This window comes from Magallana gigas, chromosome 9 (genome assembly GCF_963853765.1).
Source record: "Magallana gigas chromosome 9, xbMagGiga1.1, whole genome shotgun sequence".
Lineage (NCBI taxonomy): Eukaryota > Metazoa > Mollusca > Bivalvia > Ostreida > Ostreidae > Magallana > Magallana gigas.
In genome coordinates, this window is record NC_088861.1 from 27,384,494 (window position 1) to 27,405,492 (window position 20,999).

General features: G+C 34.6%; 2 protein-coding genes across 2 annotated transcripts in view; one reads left to right on the forward strand and one right to left on the reverse strand.

The window, feature by feature from the left end:
• Positions 1-9,588: 9,588 nt before the first annotated feature.
• Positions 9,589-17,958, reverse strand: LOC117691553 (lysophospholipid acyltransferase 7). The gene is made up of 7 exons (XM_034477823.2): positions 17,709-17,958; positions 14,929-15,055; positions 12,843-13,002; positions 12,347-12,498; positions 11,671-11,879; positions 11,324-11,500; positions 9,589-10,006 (listed from the first exon to the last, which is right to left on the reverse strand). The coding sequence occupies exons 1-7, from the start codon at positions 17,921-17,923 to the stop codon at positions 9,634-9,636; spliced, it is 1,413 nt and encodes a 470-aa protein (XP_034333714.2). The 5' UTR covers positions 17,924-17,958; the 3' UTR covers positions 9,589-9,633.
• A 2,736-nt stretch (positions 17,959-20,694) lies between these two features.
• Positions 20,695-20,999, forward strand: part of LOC105339407 (dorsal-ventral patterning tolloid-like protein 1) — a 61,005-nt gene continuing 60,700 nt past the window's right edge. The window contains exon 1 of the mRNA XM_034477835.2: positions 20,695-20,774. The gene's annotated coding sequence lies outside the window, so the exon portion shown is untranslated. The remainder of the gene's footprint in view (positions 20,775-20,999) is intronic.

A 20,999-nucleotide genomic window follows, 5' to 3' on the forward strand; every position in this document is an offset into this window, starting at 1 on the left:
CAGGGGCAATAACTGCTAGAAAGGGACTTTGGACCCTGTCGGTATGAATAGATTGGAGAAGCGTCTAAGTATACTGAATACATTAGTAAAAGTTTCAAGTCTCTATCTCTAATGGTTAATGAGGAATTAACGATAACAAGCATTTTGTACAATAGGGGCAATAACTCTATAATTATTACATGGTAAGGGTCAAAGGGTTATATTTTGAAATGTCTTAAGATGTCCTACTACATCCATGAAAAAGTTTTTTTCTACCATCCTAAACAAAAGAGATACAAAAACTCATTAATTAAGAGATTTTCAAATGACCTTGACCTTTGACCTTTATGTTATTTTGTTTGGCCAAGGTAGACGCTTCCATCCCAAGTGGTCCGAAGTCTCTATGATAAGTAATAAAAAAGTTTGAAGTGATTTTATGGAAATGTAAATACTTTCAGGGGCAATAACTTCTAGATGTGGACCTCAGATCCTTTCGGTATGAATAGATTGAAGAACCGTCTATGTGTACTGAAGACATTGGTAAAAGTTTCAAGTCTCTATCTCTTATGGTTTCAGAGGAGTATTGATAACAAACATTTCGTACAATAGGGGCAATAACTTTGTGTTTATTCAAAGGTATGAGCCGAGGGGCTATATTTTAAAATGTCTTAAGATGTCCTAATACATCCATGAAAAAGTTTTTCTCTACCACCCTTAACAAAAGAGATCTAAAAATCATTAATTAACAGATTTCTAAATGACCTTGACCTTTGACTTTTATGTTATTTTGTTCGGCCAAGGTAGACGCTTCCATCCCAAGTGGTCCGAAGTCTATATGATAAGTAATAAAAAAGTTGGGAGTGGTTTTATGGAAATTCAAATACTTTCAGGGGCAATAACTGATAGAAGGGGGTCTCGGATCCATTCGGTATTAGTAGATTGAAGAACCCTCTAAGTGTACTGAAGACATTGGTAAAAGTTTTAAGTATCTATCTCTTATGGTTTCAGAGCAGTAGCGATAACAAGCATTTCGGAAACAAGGGCTATTACTTTGTAAGTTCTGGGGGTTATCAGGATCAGGGTCATTTGGTATTATAACTTTAAATGGTCAATTACATGAAGAAAAAATTGTTTCAATATGTCTTATAATAAAAAAGGCGTCCCTTGGAAAATAGAAAAGAAAAATAATAAGAACTAGTAGACTAATTGTTCTCGAACAATTAGAGGTCTTTCCACCTCATTGTTTTTTATGTTTGAAATAAGATTGCTTCAATAAAATGAAGAATTTTTTCTGCGTTACTTCAAAAAAAAAAGTGTCAAACGATTATGTTTGCAATTTTTTATTGCTTGACCTTGACCTTTGACCTTTATGTCATTTTGATCTGACAAGGTAGACGCTTCAATACCAAATGGTCCGAGGTATCTATGACTATTGATTCAAAAGTTATTTGTGTTTTTTATTGAATGTTCGAAACTTTCAGGGACAATAACTGCTAGAAAGGGACTTTGGACCCTGTCGGTATGAATAGATTGAAGAAGCGTCTAAGTATACTGAATACATTAGTAAAAGTTTTAAGTCTCTATCTCTAACGGTTAATGAGCAGTAGCGATAACAAGCAATTTGTACAATAGTGGCAATAACTCTATAATTGTTACATGGTAAGGGTCAAAGGGTTATGTTTTGAAATGTCTTAAGATGTCCTACTACATCCATGAAAAAGTTTTTCTTTACTTCACTAAACAAAAGAGATCTAAAAACTCATTAATTAACAGATTTTCAGATGACCTTGACCTTTGACCTTTATATCATTTTGTTCGGCCAAGGTAAACGCTTCCATCCCAAGTGGTCCGAAGTCTCCATGATAAGTAATAAAAAAGTTGAAAGTGATTTTATAGAAATGTAAATACTTTCAGGGGCAATACATACAAGAAGGGGGGCTCGGATCCTTTCGGTATGAATAGACTGAAGAACCCTCTAAGTGTACTGAACACATTGGTAAAAGTTCCAAGTTTCTATCTCTTATGGTTTCAGAGGAGTAGCGATAACAAGCTTTTCGTACAAAAGGGGCAATAACTCTGTAACTATTTAAAAGAGGGAGCCAAGGGTATATATTTTAAAATGTCTTAAGATGACCTATTACATCCATGAAAAAGTTTTTCTTTACTTCACTAAACAAAAGAGATCTAAAAACTCATTCATTAACAGATTTTCAGATGACCTTGACCTTTGACCTTTATGTCATTTTGTTTGGCCAAGATGCACGCTTCTATCCCAAGTGGTCCAAAGTCTCTATGACAATTAATAAAAAAGTTGGAAGTGATTTTATAGAAATATAAATACTTTCAGGGGCAATAACTACTAGAATGGGGCCTCAGATCCTTTCGAAATGAATAGACTGAAGAACCCTCTAAGTGTACTGAAGACATTGGTAAAAGTTCCAAGTTTCTATCTCTTATGGTTTCAGAGGAGTAGCGATAACAAGCATTTCGTACACAAGGGCAATAACTTTGTAAGTTCTGGGAGTTTTCAAGCAAAGGGTCATTTGATACCATAACTTTTCATGACCAATTACATTAAGAATAAATTGTTTCAATATCTCTTGAAATAAAAAAGCTGTCCCAAGGAAAATAGAAAAGAAAAATTATAAGAACTAGTAGACTAATTGTTCTCGAACAATTAGAGGTCTTTCCACCTCATTGTTTTTTATGTTTGAAATAAGATTGCTTCAATAGAATAAATTATTTTTTCTGCGTTACTTCATAAAAAAAAGTGTCAAACGATTAAGTTTGCAATTGTTTATTGCTTAACCTTGACCTTTGACCTTTATGTCATTTTCATCCGACAAGGTAGACGCTTCAATACCAAGTGGTCCGATGTATCTATGATTATTGATTCAAATGTGTTTTGTGTTTTTTATTGAATGTTCGAAACTTTCAGGGGCAATAACTGCTAGAAAGGGACTTTGGACCCTGTCGGTATGAATAGATTGAAGAAGCGTCTTAGTATACTGAATACATTAGTAAACGTTTCAAGTCTCTATCTCTAACAGTTAATTAGGAGTAGCGATAACAAGCATTTTGTACAATAGGGGCAATAACTCTATAATTGTTACATGGTAAGGGTCAAAAGGTCATATATTGAAATGTCTTAAGATGTCCTACTACATCCATGAAAAAGTTTTTCTCTACCATCCTAAACAAAAGAGATCTAAAAGCTCATTAATTAAGAGATTTCCGAATGACCTTAACCTTTGACCTTTATATCATTTTGTTCGGCCAAGGTAGACGCTTCCATCCCAAGTGGTCCGAAGTCTCTATGATAAGTAATAAAAAAGTTGGAAGTGATTTTATAGAAATGAAAATACTTTCAGGGGCAATAACTACTAGAAGGGGGCCTCAAATCCTTTCGGTATGAATAGATTGAAGAACCCTCTAAGTGTACTGAAGGCATTGGTAAAAGTTCCAAGTTTCTATCTCTTATGTTTTCAGAGGAGTAGCGATAACAAGCATTTCGTACAATAGGGGCAATAACTCTGTAATTCTTGAAAGGTAAAAACCAAGGGGCTAAATTTTAAAATGTTTTAAGATGTCTTACTATATCCATGAAAAAGTTTTTCTCTACCACCCTAAACAAAAGAGATCTAAAAACTCATTAATTAAGAGATTTCCAGATGACCTTGACCTTTGACCTTTATGTCATTTTGTTCGGCCAACGTAGACGCTTCCATCCCAAGTGGTCCGAAGTCTCTATGACAAATAATAAAAAAGTTGGAAGTGATTTTATTGAAATTCAAATACTTTCAGGGGCAATAACTGATAGAAGGGGGTCTCAGATCCTTTCGGTATTAGTAGATTGAAGAACTCTCTTAGTGAACTGAAGACATTGGTAAAAGTTCCAAGTCTCTATCTCTTATGGTTTCAGAGGAGTAGCGATAACAAGCTTTTCGTACACATGGGCAATAACTTTGTAAGTTCTGGGAGTTATCAAGCAAAGGGTCATTTGGTACTATAACTTTTAATGGCCAATAACATAAAGAAAAAATTGTTTCAATATCTCTTGAAATAAAAAAGCTGTCCCTGGAAAAAAAGAGAAGAAAAAAAATAAGAACTAGTAGACTAATTGTTCACGGAACAATTAGAGGCCTTTCCACCTTCCATAATGATTCAAAAAAATTCCCGAAAATGTTGATAATTATTGAGTAATTAGATTTCAAGTTCAAATATCGAGGGTCAAGTTCATATAAGAATTCAATCCTTGTATACAAGTAGGGGGGGGGGCAAATTGTACATATAACTAAATCCGATATATATGTTGCATACACTTTTTACTCATTAGTTCTAAGAGGTCAAGGTCAAAGGTCAAGGTCAGGTCAAAGGTCAAGGGTCAAGGTCAAACCTAAATATAAAAAGGGGTGTTGGGGGGTGTTTTAAAGAGCTAATTACACATATAAATGAATCTGAAATGTATATGTTTGATATACTTGTATCGCATCAGTCCTTAAGGACAAAGGTCAAGGTCAGGTCAAAGGTCAAGGTCAGGTCAAAGGTCAAGGTCAAACCTAAAAATAAAAAGGGGGGGGGGGGGTTATTTTGTATTTGATAGTGAAATCAATGAAATTCAAAGGGAAATTACTGCCAGAAGGGGACGTTGGACCCTTTTGGGATCAATAGAATGAAGAAACTTCTAAGTGTGCTGAAGACATTGGTAAAAGTTACAAGTCTCTACCTGTTATGGTTTCAGAGGAGTAGCGATAACAAGCGTTTCGTACAAAAGGGGCAATAACTCGCTAACTATTACAAGGTGGGAGCTGAAGGGCTACATTTTGAAATGTTTTAAGACGTCCTACTACATCCTTGATCAAATTTCTCTATATCACCCTAAACAAAAGAGATACGAAAACTCATGAATACACAGATTTTCAGATGACCTTGACCTTTGACCTTGACCTTTGGTGCAGCCAAAAAGTTCCTGGAAGCCATTGCAAGTGGTTTCGCGGCTCTACCTTTAGTCGTTATTTTTTTTTTTTTTTTTTCATGAGAATTAAAAAATTTGAGAGGCAGTCGTTCTAAGAGGAGACTGCGAAACCTTCTGTATTTCGGCGAGATGCAACTACACTTCTGACCGACATCATCCGCGAAGGTTTGCAACTTGCAAGTGTCGCGGCTTCAGAGGAGTAGCGATAACAAGCTTTTCGTACACAAGGGCAATAACTTTGTAAGTTTTGGGAGTGATCAAGCAAAGGGTCATTTGGTACCATAACTTTTAATGGCCAATTACATAAAGAAAAAATTGTTTCAATATCTCTTGAAATAAAAAAGTTGTCCCAAGGAAAATAGAAAAGAAAAATTATAAGAATAATAAAAAACATAAAGAAAACAAAAGGTCTTTCACCTGAAAGGTGGAAAGACCTAACTAGTAGACTAATTGTTCACGGAACAATTAGAGGCCTTTCCACCTTCCATAATGATTCAAAAAAATTCCCGAAAATGTTGATAATTATTGAGTAATTAGAGAAAAATCAATTTACGAAGAAAAAAAAAGTAAAAAAAAAAAATGGGTTCCGCACAGTGGTATCGATCCGAGTACCCTTAGATTCGTAGGCGAGAGTGTTGCCACTACGCTATTTCGCTTGTTATCTGATAGAAGGTAAAACTTGTTGAGTTGTGTAGTGAATTTGGATGATGATAGAAAGAAGAGACGAAGCGTTCTTCTGTCCATCTAAAATTGATACCCAACGCTGAGGAACCTTTAGAATAGATAGGGGCTTAGCGATTGGTTGGGAGGGCAGTATTTGTTCACCAGTTTATTCATAAAAATCAGTGCTGCTTGTAAACAATGTGGCCGGATAGCGTTGACTAAGAAATCAACAGGTCAGGTCAAACTCTGGTCGCCGGCGGGTATTTGAAGGTGTGGGAACGTCACTTTTGCTCAGCTGATGCGAATTCTCCCTGTGATTTGAAATGCACGTGCTTATAAATCTACTAACTGTCATGCATTCGTGGATTACAAGTACGGAAAATCGGAACTGAATTAAGGCCAGTCATGTATTTCAGCCAAGTCGGGAAATAAACAAACTGAAAGAAAATGTAAATTTAATTCATCTAAAATCGGGGTCTGGGAAGGAAGAGTTATCTTTCGTTGCACTTCAACACAAGTCGTCACAGGTTGCCGATAGAAATGTAAACAAAGATTTTCAGTGAAATTTGAGCATGAATTTATTAGATACAAATATCGAAGCGTTGAAATTTCGTTTCTCGGGACCATGGTTCGATGCCGCTGAGGTGGATAACTTTCTTCAATAGGGTTCATTTCGTTTGAAATTTGGCAGGCAATTAGATTCAGGTGTGAGGAACAGTCCCATGAATTTTCGCCAAGTTCTACAGAGTTTTACTGGAGCTGGAATTTTTATTTGGAGGCGTAGTCTAAAACGCGGTCTGGAGTCAAATGGCAGGCAGTGTTTCACCTTTTTAAAAAATTCTGACAAACAGTTGTAACACTTTTTTAAGGTTTTATTTTAAAAAGGAATATCAAATTTCAAGTTCAAATATCGAGGGTCATGTTCATATAAGAAATCAATCCTTGTATAAAAGAAAGGGGGGGGGGGCGGGGCGGGGGGCAAATTGTTCATATAACTGAACCTGATATATATGTTGCATACACTTATTACTCATTAGTTCTAAAAGGTCAAGGTCAGGTCAAAGGTCAAGGGTCAAGGTCAAACCTAAAAATAAATATGGGGGGGGGGGGGGGTTGGTTGGTTTTAAAGAGCTTATTGCACATATAAATGAATCTGAAATGTATATGTAAAATATACGTGTAACGCATCAGTCCTTTAAGGTCAAGGTCAAAGGTCATGGTCAGGTCAAAGGTCAAGGTCGAAGGTCAAGGTCAAACCTAAAAATATAAGGGGTGGGAGTGTGAATTCGTGTTTAAAAGAGCTTTTTGTACATATAAATGAATCTGATATTATAGATGTTGCGGATACTTATAACACACCAGTCCTAAGATGTCAAGGGTTAAGGTCAAAGGTCAAAGGTCAAGGTCACACATTTAACAGAAAAAGGGGGGGGGGGTGGTTATTTCTAATGTGTTTGTGAAATCAATGAAATTCAAAGGGGAATTACTGCCAGAAGGGCACGTTGGACCCTTTTGGGATCAATAGATTGAAGAAACTTCTAAGTGTGCTGAAGACATTGGTCAAAGTTTCAAGTCTCTACCTGTTATGGTTTCAGAGGAGTAGCGATAACAAGCGTTTCGTACAAAAGGGGCAATAACTCGCTAACTATTACAAGATGGGAGCTGAAGGGCTACATTTTGAAATGTCTTAAGACGTCCTACTACATCCTTGATAAAATTTCTCTATATCACCCTAAACAAAAGAGATGCGAAAACTCATGAATACACATATTTACAGATGACCTTGACCTTTGACCTTTACGTCATTTTGATCGGCCAAGGAAGACGCTTCCATCGCAAGTGGTCCGAAGTCTCTATGACAAATAGTAAAAAAGTTGGAAGTGATTTTATGGAAATTGAAATACTTTCAGGGGCAATAACTGATAGAAGGGGGTCTCGGAACCTTTCGGTATGAATAGATTGAAAGAGCGTCTAAGTGAACTACAGACGTTAATAAAAGTTTCAAGTCTCTATCTCTTATGGTTTCAGAGGAGTAGCGATAACAATCACTTCGTACACAAAGGGCAAAAACTTTGTAAGTTCTAGGAGTGATCAAGCAAAGGGTCATTTGGTACCATAACTTTTAATGGCCAATAACATAAAGAAAAAATTGTTTCAATATCTCTTGAAATAAAAAAGTTGTCCCAAGGAAAATAGAAAAGAAAAATTATAAGAATAATAAAAAACATAAAGAAAACAAAAGGTCTTTCACCTGAAAGGTGGAAAGACCTAATAATAAAAAACATAAGAAATACAATAGGTCTTTCACCTGAAAGGTGGAAAGACCTAATAATAAAAAACATAAAGAAAACAAAAGGTCTTTCACCTGAAAGGTGGAAAGACCTAATAAAAAACATAAAGAAAACAAAAGGTCTTTCACCTGAAAGGTGGAAAGACCTAAAGAAGAAGAAAAAAAAACATAAAGAAAACAAGAGGTCTTTCACCTGAAAGGTGGAAAGACCTAAAAATATAGTGCAACAGCTGGGTTATATGCTTGTACTTAAAGAGCCAAAGGGCAAATTTTTACCAAACTTGGCACAAAACCTTTTTTTTTTTTAAAGGGTATCTTCTTATAGGTGCTGTATATCTCACCCATCTATTGCAAAGGTAAGATGTTATAAAAAAAATCATAAAGGGTATTGATTCACATTAAAAAAAAAACCATTTGAAATGCCAATATTGTTCAAATTGACCACATGAGAACATGGTGGAACTGTGAAACTAAAGATATTGGAAATACATAAAACCTGGAATTCCCTTGTAAAGTAATCAAAATACATGTAGACTCAGTATTGATTTATTAAAATAATACAATCAGGACATTTTTGAGTCAATATGTAGAAGCAATAGGAGATCCTTTTTGTGTAGTACTGTTCTAAGAAAGGGAGAAATGAACTTATTACTATAATCTGTCCAAGATATTTATGCAGCACATTTTCTTAAATTACTTGATATTTATGAATACTTCAGGATTCAAATGATGTTCCTTCCAGAGCTAGTATGAAACGTGAAAAGCTGTCAATGTGACAGCAAACCGGGTTTTCTTTTATGTGAATTGTATCCATAATCCATGTCAACCCTGAATTGATAATCACTACCTCCATATCAAGTGAAATGGAGTTCCCTATATGCAATAATTGCCAAAAAACGAGTAAGTTCAAACGCTGGTATTATTTTCATTATATATCAGAAATCAAAATCCTAGCAATATGCATACCTCTGATATATGCCCTATATGCAATATTTTGCCAAAAATCGACTAAGTTCAAACGTTTGTATTTTTTTCATTATTTATCATTATAAATCCTAGCAATATGCACACCTCTGATATATGTACAATTGATCTGCAAACCAACAACTTCCTATCTTGAAAACTGTAGGAGGAGTTGTCCGTACAATGAGGGTACCCTTTGGCAGCCGCCCGCCTGCCATTTTCACCATTTTAATAACCGGATTTTTCCGTTGGAAAACCCGGTTAAAAACCCAAAGATTTCTCCTTTGAAACGCCCCCTCTAGCTTGTCAGGTTTCAATATATGTACTGCAAAAATAAAAAGTATACGTGATTTTGCATTGTAATAGACATGAAAGTACTCTGATGAGAATTTTGAGAAAATGTGCAATAATTCTGAATGTTAAAAAGATGTCAACATTTCCCATTACATGTACCGGTATATATCTCGGCAAGATATCTGTTTTCGTCTCTGTGAATTGTGAATTTTTACGAGTGAAAAATATTAATGTGTCAATGAAGATTTCTTGGATATTTTTCCTTTCAATTTGCTTGCTGACATCGAGGGTGAAGGGGTGAAAATAAAACGGGAACGAATATTTTACAGTATGCAGCAATAGATGAAGATCAAAAGATTCTGAAGTAAAAGCTGGATAAAAGTAATAAGCCAATTGTATAAAATATATATAATCAACAAGCAAATTAAAAAAATATAAACAATTTTATTAAAATTTAACAAAGTCATTATTAATTTGATTTCACTTTCTCTTTCATTTTACTACTGGTATCCACATTTGTGGGTGACTTTTTCTTGAACAACATTCCGATTAAGAGAAACAAAACGGTGACGACATGTCCAAGGAAGTATATGGACTTCCAGTAACGCAGCGTATAGTCCAGCCTCAGAAGTAGAAATCCCATACACATGTAGTCAAAGGCGCGCATCTTGAAGAACCAGCAGGCCCAATCGAAGCTCTCGATCCATCGCTGCGAGCCGTGTCTGAACGCTGCTCTCATATTGTCCTCCGCCATTAGTACGACGGGCACGAGCAGGAAGCTGAGGTAGTAGCCGGGGTATATCCCGTGCCAGAACGCACTCACAGTCATGGTTATTGCAACTCTGAAATATAAATACAAAAACATACCTGTTTACAAATGCATTACAATCATAAAATAAGGTAGTTAACAATTTTTTTTTTATGTATGTGTATTTTGCGTGGGAAAACGTCTTTTTTTAATAAGCGACATCTTCCCCTCGGCCAAGTTGATAAAGAGGAGATTCTCCCAAAGAAAGGTTAACAGGTTCATAATTAAAGCAAAAGTAAATGTTGCTCTGTTGTCTTGCAAAGTACCGTACATGAACATATTTTCATTATCACATACATGTAGTTTTGCATGTTAAATTGTGTTATTATACTTTCATGTTGAATACTGAAATCTGATTGGTTTAGACGCAGTTGATAATCCGTTCTACTACCCTCAGTGTTAGCAATGCATTTGGCAAGGGGTAACACAACGAATTGTTACATGCGCGTAAATTATGCCCGTACAGTTCATCGTAGATTTTATGTACGTCATTTCTATACAAAAGCAGTAAAAATTTCTCTAAAATTAAGACATTCAGTATAATAAAATAAATAGTGCCTGTTTGGGAGGGTAACAGTTGAAATTGACACCCCTCGAAAACCATTGTCAACCAACGCGAAGCAGAGGTTGACAATGGTTTTCTCAGGGTGTCAATTTCAACTGTTACCCTCCCAAACAGGCACTATTTATATAATGTTTCATTGCGATGGAGTGAAGTGGTACATAGTGGGAATTGATCCAATGCCAGTATGTTTGGAATAGATTCTTATCAAAATTAAAGCTTTATAATGTCCTTTGTCAGAATCAACATAAATTACTTGGTGTACAAGACGTTAAGTTGAAGAACTCTTTAGTTTTTGGGAGAAAAAAAAAAGGCTAGAAAACACATGTATACTATATACAAGTGATACCGGTACTATGTATCTTTCAATCCATTAGTTTGAATGGACTTAATTTTAATTGATATACGAATAAAAATTCCTATCCACAAAGAGGCTAAAGGATCCAAATCATCTCAGCCAAAATTACTCACTTTATAATGAATTGTAAAACTATTTTCACTATTGTTACAATTTGCAGATTTGGAGAAAATATCAATACATGCACTGGCCTATTTTGACATCAACGGCATTTCATTTTCCCCCATGCGTACACACTTTTAAAAATATCTTCCCTTGTTTTAAATTTGCAAAAAAAGTTGTGTTTTAACTTAAGAAACATCACTTTATTTTTAAAATCGTCGATATCTTAATCTGGCCCTGATCTGACAATGTTGGCATAACACAAGAAGGCAAAAATTTCCTAGTAAACAGTATAATACTGATTGACTTGTTTCAGGTGCTGTACTAACCGATAGGCTTTAAGTGAGTTAGGTACTCTGCGATGACAGTAGGTGGCCAGCCAGTACTGAACGGTCATATTCCAGCTCCTGAGGCCTTCCTTTGTGGTCCGTCCCAGCTCGCACCCGTAGATGGACAGGGAATGTATCGTCTCATAGTTATAATCCACAGAGTCCTTGGATTCATAGCTACAATCATAGAACGGAGCTTTATATATCAATTTAATTCCACCACATTATTTGCATTGAATTCATTTTCCATGTCCACGGAAAAGGGGGCACTAATAAAAATCAACGAAAACTGAGTCAATTTACAAAGTTCACCCATTCCAAAGCACTGGGCGACAACGAACACAAACCTTTCGTGGAGCTTCTTCAAGTCGGTGGGCCCTTGGCCACACTTTGGTTGACTGGCTTCAGGATAGGCTCCCAGTCCGCTGGTCATACACATGGATTCGGATAAAATCCAGGCCATGTACAGCCGGGTCCGGAAAATGGTAAACATGGGGACCATGTAGAAGAGTCGGAACCAGAACGGGTGTTCGTAAAATTCTTCTGTCTGTGTGTACTGGATCAACATGTAAAAGAATCATTGTTATGCTGTGGTGAGCGTTTCATGAATATTCGAGGGCATAAATTTTCGGGGATTTAGTGAAAATCATAGTTTCAAGAATATACCGGTACGTAAATTCATGGCCACTGATTCTGTCAATACAATATCATTATGGTTATTGAATTTCAATGAATATTCATTTTCATGGATCAACTAAACAATGAAATTCGCAAAAATTGGTATTCAATAAATATTGAAGAAACCACAGAGCCAGTACTGAAAGCAATATATATGAGCTGTATTTTCAAGAATTTTATTTTGAACCTTCAAAGTCAAATTATTATAAAATGAATCATTAAATTTTATAAAAAGAAAGCTTTCTCTACTCGGGTATATATAGCAAACCAATTTTCGTACAGGACGACAGTTACCGGTAATAATTAAATTGCAGAAAACTAAGCTCTGTTTGTTGTCGAGCTTACCTGGATATTGAAGAAATATGAGAAGAAGAGATAAGTCACTCCAATCAAGGGAAGTTGCTTGAGGCGAGGTATCAGGGGCCCCATAGAGGGAATCTCCGAGGTCCTGGGAGAGTAAATCATGTCTTGGTAGGTCCTGTATTTGTAATAGGGACCTAAAGGCAAATAACACAAAATGACTAATATTACGGGTAATTACTCTTGAATCATTTAAATATGTAGGGGTCAATATTCCTTGATTGTCAATTTTTTAAAGGTTCGTTCAGATGGTATTTCGTGTGTGTTTTTAAGTGGGTTCTACACTGTAAATAAAGATAACACCCACAAATTTTACGAAAATGGGCCACCAAGAAAATTACCAGTAATGATTTCACAGCATTCATGAATTGCCAATGGAGACGCTTTCTTTCCCATCTGATGCATTTTTAAAATACTTTATCTATAAATTGCTGTAAAATTATCTATTTGAAATCTTAGAAGATTTATTTGGTTTCCTTGCCTGCAAACTGTCCTATGAAGCAGAACGCATACTGGAACATGTCGACACTGGATGGGTCGATGCAAACATATTGCTTCCTGAGGTGACGTTCTTCCGAGGAGCCCTCTTGACTGGATAACTCCCGGTAGGAATCATGGATTTCAAATCCAAGACCTATTAACTGTCAGAAATAAGAATAAAATGATTATAAAAAAAAAAAAAAATGAAAATACCATTAATACACGTATTACAGAAACCTCTTTACTGATGGATAAATTTAAACTCCCTTAAGAAATTTTGAATTTCATAAATCCAGACCTATTAAGTTATTAATTACCAGAGTAGTTTAAAATCAGAATACACTATGGTCTGAAATGAAATACAATAATCTAAAATGAAAGATATGGATTCAATTTCATGAAATCATGTATGCATACTATATCATTGTAAAAAAAAAAAATTGCTAGAATCCATTTGACCATCTGGAGTTAACATTAAAAAACTTAACAATTAACATGATTAAAATAAGGAACTTATTTTATAAAGAGTTCATAAACTATTTCTTCCTTTCCTGTTTTCAAATTCATTTTATCCAGACCTATAACTATCACTAAGAATGAAAGACTGAAAAGTGTTTAAGGTGGCTCTATACACCACTTTTTGATGACGCAGTACGCAAAAAAGTAAATCTGGAAACATGCATTTCCGGTACTGGCTGACTGAGGTGAATTGTATGGGAACCGCTATTTTGAAAAAATTGTTAAATGGATAGATTTAATTTGATAATTGGAAAATTCATTACTTACAAGTAATGTGGTGTGTGACACCTTCACGTTGTGTGGTATTATTTATCGAAATAAACAATAAAATCAAGTATAAATTTTTAAAGAGTTTCTTTAGCATCATCGATATGTTACACCGTAGCGCAGTGGGTTAGTGGGTTCACTACAAACCAGTAGGTCATGAGTTCGATTCCCATTGAGAACAATAAATTTTTTAACTTTCCAAAAATTTCTAAAACGGATTTTTTGGTTGAATACCGTGAAAGAAAATTCTAAACAGGTGAAAATATTTCAATTATTATATACTTTAATGCACATTAATATCGACACCTAACGGGGGTGAGAGGGTTGCTTTGAATTTCTCTCAGGTTGGGATACATAAATCCTATTAGCCTAGTCAATGTTCCCCTTTATTTAGTTGACTTTAGTTTTGCACTAAAGCGAATATATTCACTTATACAGGGCAAAGTCTATAATGAAATATGCATGTATTTATCATTCCAACATTATATTTAGGAAATTTTCTTCAACTCAGAAATGAAAAGTCCCCAAGGTGTTTGGGCCTTGGGACTTAGGAACGATAACCCTTACATGAGGAACTTTCATACCAAATAAAATTTAAAATATTTTTTGTGTTTATTTGCAATTGTTTCATTCAATTTTTTATTTCACATTTATTAAAATACATTTTCTTATAACATCAAGCAACTCTTTCAGATGATTTGTCAACAGAGTAAGAAAATATGAAAAAATATGTTTTGGGGAAATGCTAAAAAAAATTGCAATAATAACATTTTTGAATGTTAAGAAGTGTTATATATTTTTTTATGTGTCCGAAGGAAATATCCATCATATGACAAGATAATTTCTCTCAATTTGTTGATAGCTGTCTTTTTAAAAAATATTTTATGAAAACACGAAAAAACATTAACAAATTCTTTAAAAATACCTATAGTATCCCTATCGTAATTTTAATATTTGATAAGTATATGTTTTGTGGTCTTCTATTGAAAATTGGAATAAACTGTGGGTGTATAGAGCCACCTTAAAGTAACTACTGTAGATTCCTTATTAATCACGAGAATATTAATATCAGCGTAAAATCACGTGATGCAATCCTTGCGGATTTCAAAATCTCGCTTATATTTTTCAGGCAGTTTTGAACTATAGGAAATTATAACAAGAAATTGGTGCTCGTGATTTTATACTCTCACGATTTGATACAAAACAGTGGAATCGCGGTTATAAGTTCTCACATAAAATAAGAAATTAACAGTAGTATGCGCATTTTATTGTGGTACTTACTCTGGTACTCATATACTTACCCTAAGTGTAATGAAGAGTTGGACTGCATTTGATATAGGTGAGACTTTGGGTATTCCAAAATAATGACACGTTCTAAAGAAGGCAAGATATCCGAAGCACCCGAAAAACAAAAAAATGTGGCATTTCCTGTAAGAAAGAAAGAAAGAAATTGATAAAGAAGAAAATTAAAATTATGGATATTGATAAAGATTCTATTACGCATCATTAAACAACTGTTAAAAAGGATTATTTCTTTTCGTAAAGAACTTCGGGGTTCCAACTGTATATTATAAATTGCTAAATTTAACTCGAGGACTTAATATCTGCGTAGAATCACAAGATGCATGCCTTGCTGATTTTAAATCCAATTTAGAATTTTGCCTTTTTTTTTTTGGACAGTTCTAAACAACTGTGGAATCATTAGATTTCTTGGTGGTTAAATTTTCAAGGAATTCATCGGTAACTCTCATTAATGAATAAACATCCTCCATAAGTCACATTTCCTTAGGTGGGTATAGAAGAATACATGAAATTATGTCTCCATGAACCTGTAAAATTTATAAGCAATCCACACAAAAATTGGCCCCCACGAAATTCAATGATTCCCATGTATATCATCGTTCACGTGTATGAAAGTTCCATATAATTTAAATAGTATTCTGTAACTTCAAATTGGCGTTAGCAAATTGCATATATTCTTGCAAGTCATACAAAATGGTACTTATAATAAGTTTGTTCAAATCATGGTCCCCGGGGGTACGGTAGCGCCACATTGTGGGGTTGAATTTTTAGATAGGAATATATATACGTGGTATCCCTAAATACATGTAATAAAAGTGCTTAATGTGTAAAATAAGGAATCTACAGTTCCGTACTCAAGCAAGCTGAGCATGTAGTGTACAACAATTCGTTGAAACCACACACTTACAAGAAGGAAATGAACACCGGTTTGTCAAGGAAGAGTTTAACATCTCTTGCCAAAAAGATTAACAAGATTTACAACAATTAAATGACTGAAATGAAAGTCACTTGTTCTACCTACATCTACTAACAATTGTCATGATGTACAGTACTATATTATCATGTAAAATTTGTGAAACAGCATATTAAATATCTTCATAATTAAATCATGCTTTTAGAGAGAGAGTGGGAAAATGTAGAAATAGCATAACTTCCACGTGGAAGTACTGTAAACCAACTTTTGTTCGCGTGCGAGAAATCTTTGTGAGGTTAGCGAGAGCCTTGTCATCGCGAATACTTCTCGCCGCGAACTAATTCTTTGTCTATAGGTTTTATAACAATATAGGTGTGGATAAGGCTTGGTCGCGAACATTAGTCGTCACAAACCAGTATATGGGCAGTTAATCGCGAAATAAGGTTGCCCCGAATAAAAATTGGTTTAAAGTTCTTCATCTTCGTTTTACACAAGGATTCTTGAACATTTTCCGACTTACAATGTACCGAGTAATATTAATTCAATTACCGATTAGCAAATGTTGATCATAAAACCCATGTTTTTCCCTTATATACAGCATAAATAACCTACACTGTACTATGAACATCCTCTGAAGTTAGCACGCATGTATGGCGAAGTATTTTGACAGATAGTTTCTCCATTATTTTTTTTACGATACATGTTTATACTGACATTCTGTGTATTTGTATATAACCTGTCGCTCTCTCTCTTTATCTTTTCTGTCATAAATTTCCAATTACTTTTAATTAGATAAAAGGCTTAAATGTATCATAATTACACTGATAGTTCCTATAAAGACTGCTTTTAACAATTAACATATAACAATTTCTTTTTCTGGTTTGAGCATTTTGGTAGATATTAAAAAAAAGACCATGCAGTTTCAGATTGCATTGAGTGGGCGTCAAGTGAAGTTGAGTTGTCGCTTTACAGGAAACAATTTTTTAAGTGGTAAAAACTTAATTTTAGAAAGCTTTCAGCATTCCTTTGAGTTAGCCTAGTTCCATAGTCATATGCTTATATACTGACAATAAAAAAACCCCAATATATTTGAAGAAGTGCTTAAATATCAGTGTCGGTTGATAGAGAACCTGATTAGAGATTCTGGGGGCCCAGGATCAAATCCCAGTCTGTTCCATTATTATAATCTCTCCCAACTGTTTAAAGCTTACAAAACATGCAAAGCCTATGGGAGCAGTAGCTCTACTCATGAATTAAAGTCAATCCTTACCCTATCTCGACTTGATGAGTCTTTTGCTAATATACATGTACATAAGCTGAAAAAGATATCTATATTTTCTTCAAAAATCTTATCATAAGATTATTATTCTGATCGAGGTAGGAATATTGATTATTCTGTACAATTTTTGGGGGGGAAATTATGTGGAAGAACATGCAAAAGATCTATCAATTTATGGTGGTTTATTTGCAAAAAATAAGCCACAAATATTGTTCTTGTAAGTTAGAAATGTTCAAGTTAAAAAATACATATAGTGTAGTGACAATTTAAAATAAAATGATGACTCACTTACCCCCACCCCCACCCCCGGATCCTATCTGCGTGTTCCAGAATCACAAAATCAAATTACAGCAATATAAGTAAATGTGATGGATAAAAATTCTCCATACTTATTCAAAGTAATTTAAATTAGGTAAATATCCTAAAATGCGGAAATGTACAATGTAAGCTACCCGATCAGACGAATCTTCTTTGCGCCTCACTTGATGCAAACACGTAATTAAAATTAAAATTAACAATAACAATCTTCATATAAAACTGAAATAAAAGAAATTAGAAAATTGCACACAGACTAGTACAATGTTTACCTTGGTCCCACAATTTTGATAGCTAGAATGCTTGCGACACTCGTGAAAAGGGGGTGTAAAATGTGGCCGCCTATAGTGAGAAAGGCGGCTACGATTCCAATAATGGTACACACAGCTTTTTTAAGTTCGGGCGATGGTATAAGTTTCACTGCTGATCCTACGGGCACCGACAATAACAAAATCAGCGAGTACACGACGTCGTCCGTCAATTCCATTTTGTTTACTTTCAAAATAGGAGAACCAGTTTAACCACCTTTTCTTGCCTCTAATATGAAGAGTGCATATACGGAAAACCCGCGTGAATTTGACTGCCCTTTTTAAGACTTTTTCAGCGATAGATGATCGAAAACACATTTTTAAAGTAACAAACTCAACATATGGACCTTAGCTGCTATCTATGTTAACAAAAAAAACCAACAATAATGTTATAGATGACTGACGACACTGGTTCTTTTTTTACGTGGGTTATTTTTTGGGGTGGGGGGGGGATGGGGGAGAGGGTGTTTGAAATGTTTTTTGTCTGCAAATATTGCTTGTGCATAACATTAAAAACACGTGTTCGAGGAAATCAAATATGCGACTACCCAATTTATTGAATAAAAGCTTCCAAGTTTAAATGTGAATTAAATTAGTGGCCGATACAAGGGGGGACGTTTATAAATAATGAGCGCACGGGCAAATAAAACCGGAGGGGGGGGGGGGGTGCACACGTCAAAAAGATATGTTAGTTATATATATAGCACCCGTCAATAACCTAAGTGAGGTAGTAATTATGGCACATTGACATTGGTGTCGGAATAATGAACGTGGGAGGGGGTGGCGGAGGTAGACTTATCCGAAATCTTGACAAGCAAAAAAAAAATTAAAAATTAATTGATTGATTGATTGATTCATTACGATGTCTATCTTTGCAAAATAGGGGTGAGCTAAGCCCCTCCCCCTATAGCCCCCCCCCCCCCCACAGTGTCCGGACGGGCGGTTACAAATATGAAAAAATAAAAAAGGTAAAACTTTAGCTGGTTCTTCAGACGTTGAATAAAGGGCAGTAACTCTTAGATCCCTGCTCTGTATACAGTAGATGTTGAAATAAAGGTGGTATGGGACACCTGTCGGTTTTAATGTGGATAAAAGTACATCACTATCAAAATACTTTCAATGGTTACGAATTTTCAGATTTTATAATATTTGACCCAAAAAATATGTTTTAAAATTTTTGGGAAAGTTAAAAATGATAAAAGCCACGTACATACTTCATTTTGTTATTATTTTAAAAGGAAGTACCTCACAATGTCATTGTGGAAGTATTCCACACCACCTGAATAAACAGGACAAATATGATTTAAAGCATAACTAAGAATCATATGATAATAATATTATTTATAAATGCTTGAAGTTAATCATTGCTAAATTATCGCTGCTGATCGAGATATATATGATGTATAATTTACCGAGTTCAAAATCATATACAATTGTGTGCACATGCATTCATGTAGGTACTGAATGTATCTCTATATAGTATAGAAAGAACCTTTCCGACTTATTCTGAATTTTGATTTGAAATAAAAAAATCTTTTACAAAGATATGTTGAAAAAGAATCTGATAATTGTGTTTTTTGAATTATGCAAAAACTTGAAAGCATTGTCTTGTGTTTTAATATAGAGATGGTGCTAGCTTATCATACATTATTATTCCTTCATGTTAATTAAATACTGAAATCCGATTGGTTTAGACGATTTTAATCCGTTCTACCCTCAGCGTTAGCAACACACTTGGCAACGGGTAACACTATATAAATAGTGCCTGTTTGGGAGAGTAACAGTATATAAATAGTGCCTGTTTGGGAGGGTAACAGTGTTATCTGTTATCTGTTATCTGTTATCCTCCCAAACAGGCACTATTTATTTTGTTATACTGAATGTCTTTTTTAAAAATTTTAAGAAAATTTTACTGCTTTTATATAGGAATAACGTGAATTCTACAGCGAACCGTACGCGCATAATTTTCGCGCATTTAACATTTTTTAATGTTACCCGTTGCCAAGTGCGTTGCTAACGCTGGGGGTAATAGTAAATATTATTAACTGCGTCTTAACCAATCAGATTTCAGTATTTAACATGAAAGTATAACAATTTGATATGTTACCCGTTGCTAGGTGTGTTGTTAACGCTGAGGGTAATAGAACGGATTATCAACTGCGTCTAAACCAATCAGATTTCAGTATTTAACATGAAAGTATAATAAAACGAATTGTTACATGCGCGTAAATAATGCGCGGACCGTTCTCCGTATAGAATTTACGTCATTTCTATATATAAAAGCAGTAAAAAAAAATTCTAAAATTAAGACATTCAGTATAATAAAATAATTAGTGCCTGTTTAGGAGGGTAACAGTTGAATCTGACACCCTTCGAAAACTATTGTCAACCTCCGCTTCGCGTCGGTTGACAATGTTTTTTTCGGGGTGTCCTCCCAAACAGGCACTATTTATATAATGTGGTATTACTAAGTTGATTACACTTCAAATACACATATATAAAACATAGAGAGAATCTTTGATAAAAGATATCGCCAAAACCAGCCCATTGGAATTGAAAATAATTTCCTTTGAAGGTTAAAAACTGTGCATGATAACGTACGTTTGGTGCTTTGATTGAGTAATGATTAAAACATAATTAATTAAGGCAGCCAATTAAGAGGACATCGAGATATCAGGCATATATCCGATTACAATCGGTAGTTTTGTTGTTTGTTTTATTAAAGGGAGAGGGGAGAGGTAAGATTTGATGAACATTTTGATAAAGGCGGGATATCACAATTCATTCATACATGGAGGATAATTAGGACAATAAACAGTATACCGGCAATATCATAAGATCCATTAAGGCAAATCGGATAAAAAAATCTCTGTTGTATTTATAGAAAAAAAAATGAAATTTGAATCTTTGACAAACACTAATTTGTTTGATGCTATGAACTTGTAGGTTTGTTTTGATGTTCAAGATTTTAAAACAATCTTCAACTCCATGAACAAGAGGAGATCAATTTAACATGGATTTCAAATACAGGTTAGTTAATTAGATATGGCCTAAATGTGCCTTTTACGTACAACTGTTTTCGAAATGCAGTAATGGCAATTTCTTTAATTCATGTAGTTTGTTTAAAAATATTTTGTTTTATTAGATAGTGACTATCAGTAAAAATTTTGATATAAAAGTAGCACCATTGATATACTGATAGCTATTTTGTTAGACAATTCTTTATCATCAATTGAAACAAAATTCAATATAAAA

Bases quoted from the DNA above. Each gene is read 5' to 3' on its own strand.
- LOC117691553 (XM_034477823.2), bottom strand. From the start codon at position 17,923: ATGGAATTGACGGACGACGTCGTGTACTCGCTGATTTTGTTATTGTCG. The intron at 11,880-12,346 runs GTAAGCTCGACA...ATGTTGATCCAG, and splicing joins CATATTTCTTCAATATCCAG to TACACACAGACAGAAGAATT. The intron at 11,501-11,670 runs GTTTGTGTTCGT...CTATGATTGTAG, and splicing joins TTGAAGAAGCTCCACGAAAG to CTATGAATCCAAGGACTCTG.